Raw genomic sequence first — 12,843 nt, forward strand, 5'->3', positions numbered from 1 at the left:
ATGGAAATTTGAATCGGCTATCCTCCTGCAGTCAGACTCCTGATAATTAGTCCTGCCGCACATGGTGAAGGAGTGTATATGTGAGGGATGTGGGTGTGTGTGCGTATGTGTGGACCATCTCTGTCAGGGTGACAAGGTCAGGGTGTTTGGTGACAGGGAATATGGGGCAGTGGCAGCACAGGAGAGGCAGTGACCAGTTGCAACACGTTGTTTGTCCTTCACAAAGCTGATCTTACCCCTCAACTGTTTGACAACTGAGTTTAACAAACTACCTCATTACCGCTGTAGGGGCCATTTGCAGTGAGGGAGTATGCCAAACAACACCCTGAACTCCATTTTCAGAATCTGCTAAATACCACAACAAACACATGTGTTTTCTGTGTTCAGTGTTTTCTGTGTGGGGTGAGTCAGTGCACTGTGCACATATGTCCAGACCACAGCCAAACACCCACCCTCTTCTTGGCAGCTAGGGTGTGTGAACGCCCTGTGAGCGCATCGATGTGGTTCCAACAATCTCACATAGCGTTAACCCTCGCTGAGACCACTGTAACCCCTGCTCATATAGCTTTACAGTGGAAAGTGCATACAGGCTCAGTCTCATGTTATCGCCTCTGTTACTGATAGGTGAGTTCACCAAACAGGCAGGATGTGTATTTCACTTTGGCACTGGGAGCTCCATACCTTACCAGTGATATCATGTTTGTTTTGCAGACGCTGCAGTGCTTGTGCTGGCCGTCACTTTACCAACTGCACAGTCCAAAGTCAACTCAAAGGTCTGCATGTGGAAAAGACTGCTCTGTTTTTATTGTAGACTCAAAAACATTTTACCTCTGCTAAAATTCAATAAGGAACTAAAGGCCATCTTATTGATACAAGCACATTTACACTACAGCAAGTAAACAAATACTTCTACTGACAGAACTGGTCAATAGTCCCTGTGCTGAAACTCAATATGTTGTTATATTAATATAGCAAACACATACAAAAACAATGAATTATTATAACATTTGGTAAAAAATAAAAAAAGCCAAATACATGAGTAAGGCCATCCCTGAGACTGCACTGCAGTTCATAACAGTAATATTAAACAAATACACATTTCTGAAACAGCCATTGGTGCATTTAGTTAAACCATGGAGTGTTATTGGCATGAAACACAACTGAAACAGAGCAGATGACTGTCACACTAAACTCCGGCTGCATATTAAATGAAGAGCAAACAAAAAATATAGCCATGCTTAAATGTTTCAAAACTAATTATTTATGTTTCTTTCTTCATCACTGATGCACATACCTGTGTGCTATGTTTACCTCTGTTTATTATTGTCTGTGGAGAATTCTATAAGGTTACCACTCGTGAGAAATTCCCCTTGGAAACGCTATAAAACTCTGCAGAGAGGTGGGGAATCTGTTGGGAAACACTATCATCTCTTGCAAACAGACCATGATCCAACAGTCCTGCTGACAACAGCAGTGTGTTTGCAACAGATGATAAACACTCTGATATTACTGACCATGCATTTATGCTCCACCTGCCACAGGGCGTACTGAAGTCTGGTCCCTGACTGTCCGCACAGGGAATCAAATCAAATGTCAGATCAACTTAGCCTCAATGTAAACCACATCCACAGCCAGCTGTCCTGGTTTATGTAACATACAAAACAGGAACTGGAGATTTAACTTGCTGATGTGCAAAAACAAAAAAGACAAAAAAAAAAAATTACAGAGACTCTTACTTGTAAACCAGCCTTGGTTTTTGTGGCTTTAAAAAAGGGAAAGGAGAATATAGCTTGAGACTAACTACAGATGATACGCATGAAGAACAGAAATAATAGGCTTTCTATGGTGTTTCACATTCCCTTGCTCCCCACAACCATAGCATTTTAACAGTAAATGTCAACCTGACTCACTTACCTTTAGCAAAACATTCTCCACAAATACAAGTGCTGTATTCTCTTTACAAAAACCACAGTAAGGAAAAGAATGAAATGAGTATGTGTATATGTACAGTTTACTCCAGCAGTCAGCACTGTCAAATCAGCCTGCCTGAAGCTGCTTTTGAAAACATAATCCAAAAACAATTAAAGAAATATATCCGTTTGTGCATCAACAGAATCCCAAAGACCATGCTCCTGACCTCCACTGCATGCTTGACTGGATGATGTGGCATATCCATCTTTAAGAGGATATGAGATGGAAATGTCACAATCTGATCACAAATTCTGTTTTATATCGGCAATGAAATGAATTGCCCACTTGCCAGGGAATGTCAGTCAGCCTGCTCCCAACAAGCCAAATCCGCTCTGCAACTTGAGAATGCCAATCATGCCTTCCTTGGCAGCGCTAATCCACACCAGCCCATCTCACCCCTCATTTTATTGACAGCCTTCGCCTGTAACTTTCAAGTCTGATGTGTCCAGTCCATCTTTCCTTACCATCACTGCTTTGCCAGCAGCAGTTGCTGTTCATCACTAGGTTACTGGTAACCTGAGGACAGTGGTCAAACTCACCTCCCTGCATTCGAGGGTCCACCAATCCAGGAGGGTGCAAGGTGTCTTTCATTTTGCTTGGGCCTCTATGGTCATTCGAGGCAGAGGGTTTACCCTGAAGTGAGACAGATAAGAAGGGGAAAGAGTTGACCAATACCTGTCAATCAAATCACATCTCCCAAACACTTCCTGTGCTGTGAGACAATCATATTATTTAATATTCCCCATTAATTATCCAGCTAGCCTGGTCACCCAGGATGTGTCATCAGCTGCATATTAGAGCACAGACTACACTACTATACTATCCTATGCTGGTCATTTATTATGATGAGGAAGCTAAGGAAAAAAAACAGGAGTTTGAAATAAATGTGTACAGATATTGTGGAAGCAATAAAACTATTATAATGGGATAAATTTGAAAAGTCAATAAAATAACAAATAATGGGCCAATAAATAGAACAGGCAGATTTACAAAGATGGCTAGTTTAAGATGACTTCTGCTGACATATGACTCAATCTCTGACTGAAGAGATTGAGTCACACATAACCTTCACTTCACCCTCTGCGGTTATATGGTCATGCTTCAGATATGCAGTTCACTACATACACTACATACACTCTGCTACACGCTTCTCAGTTGTTCACCATTAATTCTTCTAAAGCTTCCACTTAAAGAAATCTCATGAAAACATTTGGCAACTGCCGGGCAACAAAAGAGACAAAAGCTTTGAAGCTCTTATTTGATGTAGGGGTAAAAATGTAAAGACATGGCAAGCATGAAAGCAAGAACATCATACATACCTGATGTAGGACACTGCTGTTGGACTTCATATTGGTGTTGTCACCTAAAAAGACAGAAAACATAAATAAAAATGTATCTTGGTCCATTCGGAATTCAGTTACTCAATATATATTCAGAGTTAGAGACATCGATTGTCACTTGTGACACTCAGGAAAGCGACTGTGCTAAGAGAATGTGAAAGTGATGTATAACAAAATCATGTATTATGCATGACCCCACTATCAGGCTACAATTCATGCAGGCTTTAGACTCATCTCTCTGCCATGTAAACAGCCCTGGGTATGTCAACGTGATAAAGAAGCTTTAAAACAGAAGGAAACATTTGAGTTTAACATTTCTGTTAAACTCAAGAGAGCAAGAGAAAAAAAACATTAAAGAATCCCTTTTTTCCCCCCAACACCATCATTTATACACACTGGGAGGCACAACGACATAAGCGATTAAACTCCAATCCTTCAGTTCAGTGAGGTTTTTTTAATGGTGCTAGTGAAGCTGAAGCCTGAGGAGATGGTTTTAAAACATCTACATCAACAACTAGGGATCGAAATTGCCTCCTAATTTAATCCCTTTTACTGCAATTATTTGCAATGCCATACACCAGGTATAACTAAGGAAGGCCTGGCTATGTACAACACACACAGTCATGTGGAGGGTTGGCTGTGTGTAGCACCTCCCACTGATCAGGACAGTCGGTTCTGTTGCAGTGTATTTTTGAAAATGAACCTAGCTCTTCGTCAAATCTGAAAAGAGAAGTCATTCATATCCAAAGCATTTGCATATGTAGCTGAACTAGAAATCTAAAAACAAAGAAGTGTTATGCAAACACTGGAAATTTGATGACTATCTTTCTCTGGATTATACTAAAAGCACAGAATTACCTTTATGGGTGTGGGACTCCTGGATGGGTGGTGGGACTTTGGTTTGTGCAGTCAGCAACAGCTCATATGTGTGATCCTCCTCCTCCACTGCTTCGCCTTTCTCATCAATACTGCTATTAGTATAAACAGCCTGCAGGAAAATAAAAAAGGCACAGAAGCAAGGAGAAGTTTGAGGTAAAGAAGGTGAAGAAGATGTAATGCACCAATGACTTGGAATAATTTGCTATTTAGCATTCACCAAAGCTGGTTATATTTTATCATCCAAATTTCTCCTTCGGTAGGGAAGAACTGGAAAATGTTTTGGTATCAAAAATCTTCTTTAATGTTGCTTCCACAGTGCATCCTCTATGGTCAGTCACAATTTAAATTTTGTCTTCACTCCTTTTTCCACTTCCCTTCTCCTCCACCGCTGCCTGCTTCCCATGTTGCACCCAAATGAGTATTTATTAAGAAGTTCACACGTTTCTCCTTGTGTTATGATCTTAGCTCCTCAGTTCTGAGCTTACCTCTTCTTCATGACCAGGATGTGATGAGTGGACTGGGCGTTCCTTCTGTAAAGGATAAAGAATATAAGATGTCATAAATATATGGCTGTGACTATTTTTCTATTTACAAACCCACTTTGTACAAGTCTCAGAAGTGTGAGAGTTTTTGTGGTCCAGTCATGTGGACAGTGAGGAACACTATCACCCTCTAGTGGGAGTTCTGTGTTTCCCACCCTATAAAACCCTAGGACAAACTCAAACGTGTGTTTGTGTGTGTTTCACTTAAATTGCTGCTGACCTTGCCAGCTTCGCTATCTGGCCGTCCAGAGTCTCGGTCAGAGGACTTGCCACTGGTCAAGCTGTCCAGAGAGTGGCAAGAGGTGGCTTCAAACAGAGCCTCATACGGGCTTTCCTCTTCGGGTCCTGGGGCCATTCCCGTGATCAACTCACTCACTTTCTCCAGATCACCTATAAGACAGGTCAAAAAAGGCTCTTAACTGAAAAAATGTATTTCTATATAGTCTGATTGCATTTTCCTGCGTGGTGCATCCCGTTCAACCAGCTGACTGAACTGCTGCTGTTGTAGTACAAATACCCAACATTCCTACCCTTTTTCCGTGGACTGGGACTCTCCTGAGGCGGAGGGATTGGCGGTGGCGGTAGGGCAATGTCAGGTTTTCCAGTCATGTGACCTGCAACATGCAAAGAGGAGATTGTATCACAGCTGATAAATGTGACATCAAGAGGATACTTCCCACCACAGCTCTGTTTTCATGGTCAGTCTTTACCTAGGATGAGAGCTGCTATCTCTCTGCTTTTTTGAGAGGGCATGTCTTTGACAGTGTCCAGCGCTGTCAGGCCCTTCCGGTCGACGATGTTCACATCGATACCTGCGGAATGATGACAGGAACAGTCGGCACAGACAACAGCCAATTCTTATGTCTGGATTTTTGCTCATTAAATTTATCTCATTGAAACTCTGCTGATCAAGAGCAGAGAGCGATTTAAACGTTGCTTGTGTGGCACTGAGGCCTGACCTGCACTGAGAAGTTTCTGTACCACATCTGTCTTCCCAAACAAGGCTGCTTCATGGAGTGCACTGCCTTTCTCTGTCTGCAAAGAAACACAAACCAGAAGCATAATGATCCAGAACCACAGAGAGGACCAACATGTGACACAAATATCATTATTGTGAAAATTAAAGCTCGTATTTATTGTTGTCTACTATTCTTTCTGTTATTGTCAGATGGCTGCAGCAGTCCTGTTTACACACCCACTTTTTAGTGATATATGCCAACTACTGGATTAATGCCCACCAGGTCACATCTCTACAGACAATTTTGTGGTGGAAGAATCAAAGCAGATCATTTTCTGGCTCACACCTGTAGAATCCAAGGCCAGAAGGACACTGGAGACACTCCTTGATTCAGGGGAAATAACAGAATATTTACAGACAGACTGCTGTTTGGTACAAAGTCACAGCCACAGGGCCCACCAGGGGGAGCAAGACCAACTCTGCTTTGATGCCACAGCAGTTCCTTTGCAAACTGAAAGCTTAAGAGTTTTACATTTAATCTCATAGCTTTAGTAGGAAGCAGCTAGAGGAAGTGCCGCAAGAACAGATTAACTTACCCAACATGATTTGGGCCATGACAGTATATTAAGAAACACTAAAAAACTGAAGTGTTTATAAATGTGTAAATACACACATATAGAGACTAAAGCAGACCTCATAGTTAATGTCCATGCCAGCATCCAGCAGCACCCCCACCACAGATAGGTGCCCATTCCGAGAAGCCAGGTGCAGCGGTGTGTGTTTCTTGGTGTTACAGCTGAGCAGGTTGGGGTGGGCACTGAGCAGCAGCTTCACCACCTCCAGGCGGCCATAAAGTGCGGCCAGGTCCAGTGGAGTCTCAAACTTGTTGTTCCTCATGGTAGGGTCTGTCAGCTCCTCAAGCAACAGCCGTACCACCTGGGAGTGGCCATATTGGGCAGCACAGTGCAGCGGAGTCTCATTGTCATTGTTCTGTTGGGACAGATGACAGGATGAGAACATAGATAACAGAATAGATGTCCAGGAACAGAAATAGTAGTAGTAAAAAAAAAAAAAAAAAAAAAAAAGAGGACGGAAGACATGGTTTGAATCATGTGTATTAATGAATCAGAATAGAGCCTGTCACCTTATCAGATTAAAACATCCAGTGGTGGAAAGTAATTAAGTACATTTATTCAAGTACTATACAATTTTGAGATATCTGTACTTCACCTGAATATTTCCATTTACTGCTACTTGGTATTTGACTTGTCACATGTCAGAGGCATATATCATACTTTTACCCAACTACAATTATTTTATAACTTTTGTTACTTTTCAGAATCAGATGAATACAATAAACTATAAACATAAAAACTTTGGGTGCAGACTTTTAATTGTAAAAGTATTTTTACACTGTGACATTGTTGCTTTTAATTAAGTAAAGCCTCTGAGCACTTCTTCCACCACTGAAAAGATCATAAGAAGCAGGAAAGGTTTAGAAGGAGTGAGTCTGGTGGGAGGACTGGTAGACATGCATGGACTAATGAAGACAGGTGGTAGAGATGGCAGTGCCGGGGCAGTCAGATGCCAGAAGTGGGGCAGAGCCACCTAGGCAGTCGGATGCAGCAGAGACATGGCTAACTTGAACAAGCAGTCAGAATGGCAAAGGGAGTGTACAGATACAAAGAGAGATGCAAGATGGGTTGTTACAAGCATGAGCCACTATAGTATTATTACTCACTCAAGAGCACAGCAATAGCTTCAATCATGTTTGCTAAATGATTAAGGGGAAGAGATTAGTGTTGCCTTTCCACATGTTGTGACTACGCCAGTAATCAGGCCAGTTGTGTTACTGAGGTGCATAAACTAAAACAGTAAGGTAATGAAAGAAATACTAAAACTATGACTGAAATTAATTTGACAGTTATTTATCACAATTTCCCGAGGGTCGAACTAATATATTCAGATATCTCGTTCTGTCTAAAGCCCAAATATATCCAATTTATAGAACAGAGAAAGTGGCAAACTCTCACATTGGAGAAGCTTTTAGCATTTCTGGCTGAAAAATGACCTTTACAATTCAGGTGTTCTAAAGAAAAAAAAAAATTAATTGTGACACAATCTCCTATTTGTCAATTAACAAATCAGTGATGCAACTTCTTTGGCACCAAAACAATGACATCACATGTTCCAATATGATATTAAGTGGTCTGGGTAACTGCCTGACCATAATGTGCTGGAAGCTTAATGTTTCCATACTGTACATAACACTACTAACTCACTGTAACAGAGGAAATAGAGGAGGCAGGACACTGAAAGGGTTAGAAATAAAAATCTTTACAGCCAGTAATGGCTGGCATCCTTAATATTAAAAATGATCAAATTTATGACAGTTCATCCAGTAAAAATGTTATCCTATCTTTTTAACCTCTGTTGAGAGAGGCACACACAACACCAATTAAAAGCAGTAATTACAAAGTCAACTCAGTAAGTGGTGCTTAGTGGATCTAATGACTCACATGCTGCAACAAGATCGATGCCTAACAGACTTGTGAACCACCAGGATTGTTGCTGATTTCTAACATGAACAGCCTGCAGGGGGCAAAACCTCCAATCCTGGAGCTGAACTGAGATGACGGCATAGGAATATCCTCATGACCTATTCAAACTAACACACCATAATGCGAATAGACATAATTACAACTGTCTTGCTGTGTTTTATCAGGTACAGTATTACAGACAAAAACATTATGACCCATTTAAAATCCTGCCTTTAGCAGAGTGGAAAAAGAGATTGCAATCACTGCTCTCAATCTCTAAGGTGTGGTTGAAGTGCAAACATAGCTAATACAAACAAGCAACTCTACATTTCTTTGTCTCTATTCAAATATTGCCTATAGATGGGTGTGGGAGAGAATGCCTGTCATTGTGGAGCCACATGCTCTGAGAGTCAGTCATTCCAAATGCAACAAACCACCTAGAAAGGACTGACAGCTGGTATCAGACACCCCCCATGGACATGCAGGTTGCCAGGTTGGGTGGCTCTCAGAGGAACTTGCCAGCTGTGCCACTGAAGATGGGACCCCCTCCAATCTCACTGCGGAGGGGGCAAGCAGGCAGTTTGAGACATGTCTCAATAACCCCTTTGCTGGGGCTTTCAGAAAGACTTCGTGCCAGATGGGATCAGCAGGTACTGTATCTCCTTTATTGTTAGAAAGGGAGAGCGGGATAGAGAGATGTGAGTATTGTAATACACTGGCAAAGCAGGTCACAGCTTGAGCAGAGAGAGAGAGGAGGTACAGTGGTGAGGAACAAAACAACACCTGCTTATCAAAAGAGGGGGCTGTGAGGAAAAAAAAAAGTGTCCTGGGTGAAATAAACTTGGGGTGGGGTGAGTGGAACAGAGGAAAGCCCTCCATAACTGGTGTTTTGTCGTTTGTCATTTGGTTTGCTCTTTGCATAACATAATCTAGTCACTTACTGTGTATTAAAGTCCATCCCGCTGGAAACGGACCAGTAGCAGCTTTAGATTATAAACCCAACTTTTTTTTCTTCATCTTTTATTTCAATATTCTGCATAATCCCACTGTAATCGTATGTGGTTCTGTATATTTTTGGTCAAAAATGAGAACTTTACAGTAACCTACTATATTTATGTGCTAGATATCAGCACCTAAATTCGTGTGTGTTTTTGCACACACTAGCATTTGAACATAGAACCCACAACTGGAAAAAAAACAAAAAAACAGTGATTTTTAAAAGAATTAACTTGGCATAAAGGGAACTAGAAATGTGTAACCTGTTTTCTGAAACAAATTTTAGCAGACAGGATAGCCCTGCAGCATAAAAAAAACATTGTTGTACTAAATTCATTTGTGCTTTTCAGTTTCAACACTTTTATATTATTATATAAGAGGGACTTGGTGAGTTCTAGCATAAAATCTCCAGGATCAGCCTTATCTCCTCTGTACCACCACAGGCCACGTGAGCAGTCAAACAATCATGTACTAACAAGACGGAGCTCTGAAGGCTTTTAGACAAAATGGCACCAATGACTAGCAGCCTTGCTGGGAAAGAGATCAGAATTCATATGGCACAGCCAAACCTTCCTGGACAGTACATGTTTTTATGAAAGTCCTGTCTTTACCATGGTGATGCAGACAGCATAAAATCTCATCCTGATTTAGGCCTCAGTGCATGTCCAACAAGAAGAGATTAGGATCACCACTGGTGTCTGCTGCTGATTGATAAACCCAGCCCTACCCAAGAACATCTGGAGATTTTTTTTTCATGCTGTAGAATAACCTGACGGGAATACAGTGATGGAGAAAACAGAGGATGTTATGTTTCTCGCAGGCTGGAGCTGGGAGATGGTAACACAGTTTGACTAGCAACCTCTGTCACGTGACTTGCTGGGTGGCAGCAGAGCGAGGCAGCAGTTACGTCACCCTGGCCCCTGGTAGTGGTAGTAGTAGCAGCGGGTGGTGATGGTGGTGGTGGAGGAGTGGGCTGAGCAGCTGTTGCAGCTAGTGTGCCAAGGGGTTGCCTATGCTTGCTCCCTGCCCGTGTTGACTGTCACAATCTGAAATCCTATTAGTTTCTGTGCATTCATTAAAATCTTGGTTCTCATGCATATACTAATAAGGGTTTGCTCACCGTTTTCAATTTGTGATTTACATTTTGATCCAGCTATGAATTGCATTACTTTGACTTGACTAAAATTCATGATGGCACTGCAACCCTGTTTAGCAGTATAGGTGCAATAAATAGTTTAACACATCAGACAGTAATAGATGTACATATGAAGATTCATTTCACTTCATGAAGAAGTCATTTTTTATATACATTATTTGTTAACGACATAACTTCGCTTTTAAATCTTTTATATTATAAAACATCTACATTTAAATGCATTGTCAGTATATACCAATAGGAGGTACAGTTGTTGACAAATGCATTAACAGTAAAGCCTTCTTGTATTTTCTGGTGCTAAATGTCATCAATTATTAACTAATTGTAGTCAGTTTACAACCAATCATTTAATTATTAATAAAGCAGGGAAAATGATTAGGGTTAGGGTTCTGGCTGGACAGCAATAATGGAGAGGTTGTCTGGGAAAAAGAAGAAATGGTCAATGATCAAAATAATGGCTACTGGCAGCCCTGATGCTTCTACACATTTGTCAAGAGAGCTATAAGTGCTCAATCTCAGAGCCAGAGTGTTCATTCCATTAAAAACACAGAAAACACAATATAAATGCAGACTCTAATAATGGATTTTTATCTGGACACCGTCACGTATTCCAGAGTAAAGAGGCCCTGCAGTCCTTTAATAAGATGAATGTCTAACTGGCCTCCTGCCACACATTGTAATTCTCTATACTGTCGACCTCTCCCTCCCTTTTACAGGAAAGATTCTCCTTCATATTCAACTTGATAAAATGGGACACACCTTTTAAACCCAACTACGTAACTTAAAAGCCTTTAAGATGACACAGTAAATACAATCTCTGCCTGCTCTGCATCTCCAATAACACCATCAGACAGAAGGCACACCCTAAAATTTGAATGTGAATGCATGACAATGCACAAACCCTTCTGTTAAATAACATGTCCCCCTTAAGGGTTATTCAAGCATGGTTCAAATATTTCTTGGCACAACAGGAACAAGAACAGGTTCTGGAGGATGAGCTGAGAGCTGAAGGTAAGGGGAGAGGGTGTGATGTGAGCTGGACACTTCTGTGGCAGAGAGAGAGGAAAATGAACACAGTGACTGACAGTGAGTATTGCGCCTTGGGGAGAGGAAACTCTGTTCCACTTGATAATGAGGTGACCGAATCCCAAGAAATTACAGTATTTCTGCTGCTGCCATCAGAAACTTTTCCTGTGGCTCTGCGATACAGCACACCAAGCCTGACAGAAAGGTATATGATCCATTTTTGAATATAAGATTATATCCACCCAACGCCAAAATATTGAACCTATATTTTTATTTTTATTATATATTTTTTACTGTCCAGGATCATGTACAGTGTATGATGGTATCCGAGTTCACATTAATGACAGAGCATCTGAACATCTGAGCTGGGATTAGAGGACTCTTAACATATATTGTATTAGACGTGTCACCTACAACAGCAAGTCCAGGTTGATTAAAACAGATAATTATGAGGACAGGCCTTGTTTAGGAGTACAGCACCCAGGGCAAGTTGTGAAAAATAATAAATGGTACAGAAAACATTTCCTAAAGACTTTACATGGATGCAGAGAGAGCTAGGGTTTGTGCATATGTTAGATGTATATAGGAAGATGAAGCTTCATAATTAGGAATTTAGCAAGTAGTAAAAATATGATTTACTTGCATCCTTAAACTCATCATCAAAGAAGTTGTTAGTCTATTTCTCATTTATCCACAGTGTACAACTTATTTTTCAGTAGAGCTGTATATGTCCACGGTTGTCTGGAGTCTTCCCTACTGAGGTGTTTAAAACATCATCAAAGTGACCAACCCATCAAGGATACTCACAGTGGGAGAGAACCAAGAGATATAATGAATAAACATTAGTCTGGCTGCCTTCCTGGACCAGGACGACAGAGAACTGGACTCGGCACAAGCTGATTTCTTGAGTGTCCCTGACCACTGAAGCTTGTGGAACCCCCATTAAAGACTCATCAAACGCCTTTCACATCATGGCTGGCTCACTCTGCACAAACACCACACCTCTCCACTTGGCCACTCGCTGCTGCTGTATGACCAATACGCCATGACAGCGTTACTATGACAATGTCCTACCTCTTCCTCTCCTCAGCTACGTGAACCCACAAGCAGAAACTGGAAGGTGGGAGAAGGGGGATGACATGTCACCCATTTACACACACATGCAGAGGCATGGCATAGAAACCCCCCTTTGATGCTGATGTAAAGAGACACTGAAATCCTCCCATCCTCCTCCTCATGGAGTGTGATCAGACAGGGAGGCACGATGCATGATGCACGCTGCCCTCCCAGTCACATGATGCTATCAACCATGACCACAACCAGGGCCAGAGCCTCCACATGTTTTTGATTTATTCATAACATGGCATCAATTATTCAGGCACATGACCCCCCAGACTGTCCTGAAAGTGTTTACATTAAGACCTCACACTCTCAA

General features: G+C 41.4%; 1 protein-coding gene across 7 annotated transcripts in view; it reads right to left on the reverse strand.

Annotated features, from left to right (window-relative positions):
* The window catches only part of anks1aa (ankyrin repeat and sterile alpha motif domain containing 1Aa), a 56,733-nt gene that overhangs the window by 30,830 nt on the left and 13,060 nt on the right, over positions 1-12,843 (reverse strand). For 6 of the 7 annotated variants that reach the window (XM_026332780.2, XM_026332776.2, XM_026332777.2 and 3 more), the window contains 9 exons: positions 6,384-6,680; positions 5,692-5,767; positions 5,443-5,544; positions 5,263-5,346; positions 4,953-5,122; positions 4,666-4,720; positions 4,170-4,301; positions 3,291-3,334; positions 2,511-2,604 (listed from right to left, as the gene is read on the reverse strand). In XM_026332780.2, coding sequence (XP_026188565.1) covers positions 2,511-2,604; positions 3,291-3,334; positions 4,170-4,301; positions 4,666-4,720; positions 4,953-5,122; positions 5,263-5,346; positions 5,443-5,544; positions 5,692-5,767; positions 6,384-6,680 — 1,054 coding nt within the window. The remainder of the gene's footprint in view (positions 1-2,510; positions 2,605-3,290; positions 3,335-4,169; positions 4,302-4,665; positions 4,721-4,952; positions 5,123-5,262; positions 5,347-5,442; positions 5,545-5,691; positions 5,768-6,383; positions 6,681-12,843) is intronic. The other variant, XM_026332775.2, reaches the window with a different exon arrangement.

Source organism: Mastacembelus armatus, chromosome 7 (genome assembly GCF_900324485.2).
Source record: "Mastacembelus armatus chromosome 7, fMasArm1.2, whole genome shotgun sequence".
NCBI classification, from domain to species: domain Eukaryota; kingdom Metazoa; phylum Chordata; class Actinopteri; order Synbranchiformes; family Mastacembelidae; genus Mastacembelus; species Mastacembelus armatus.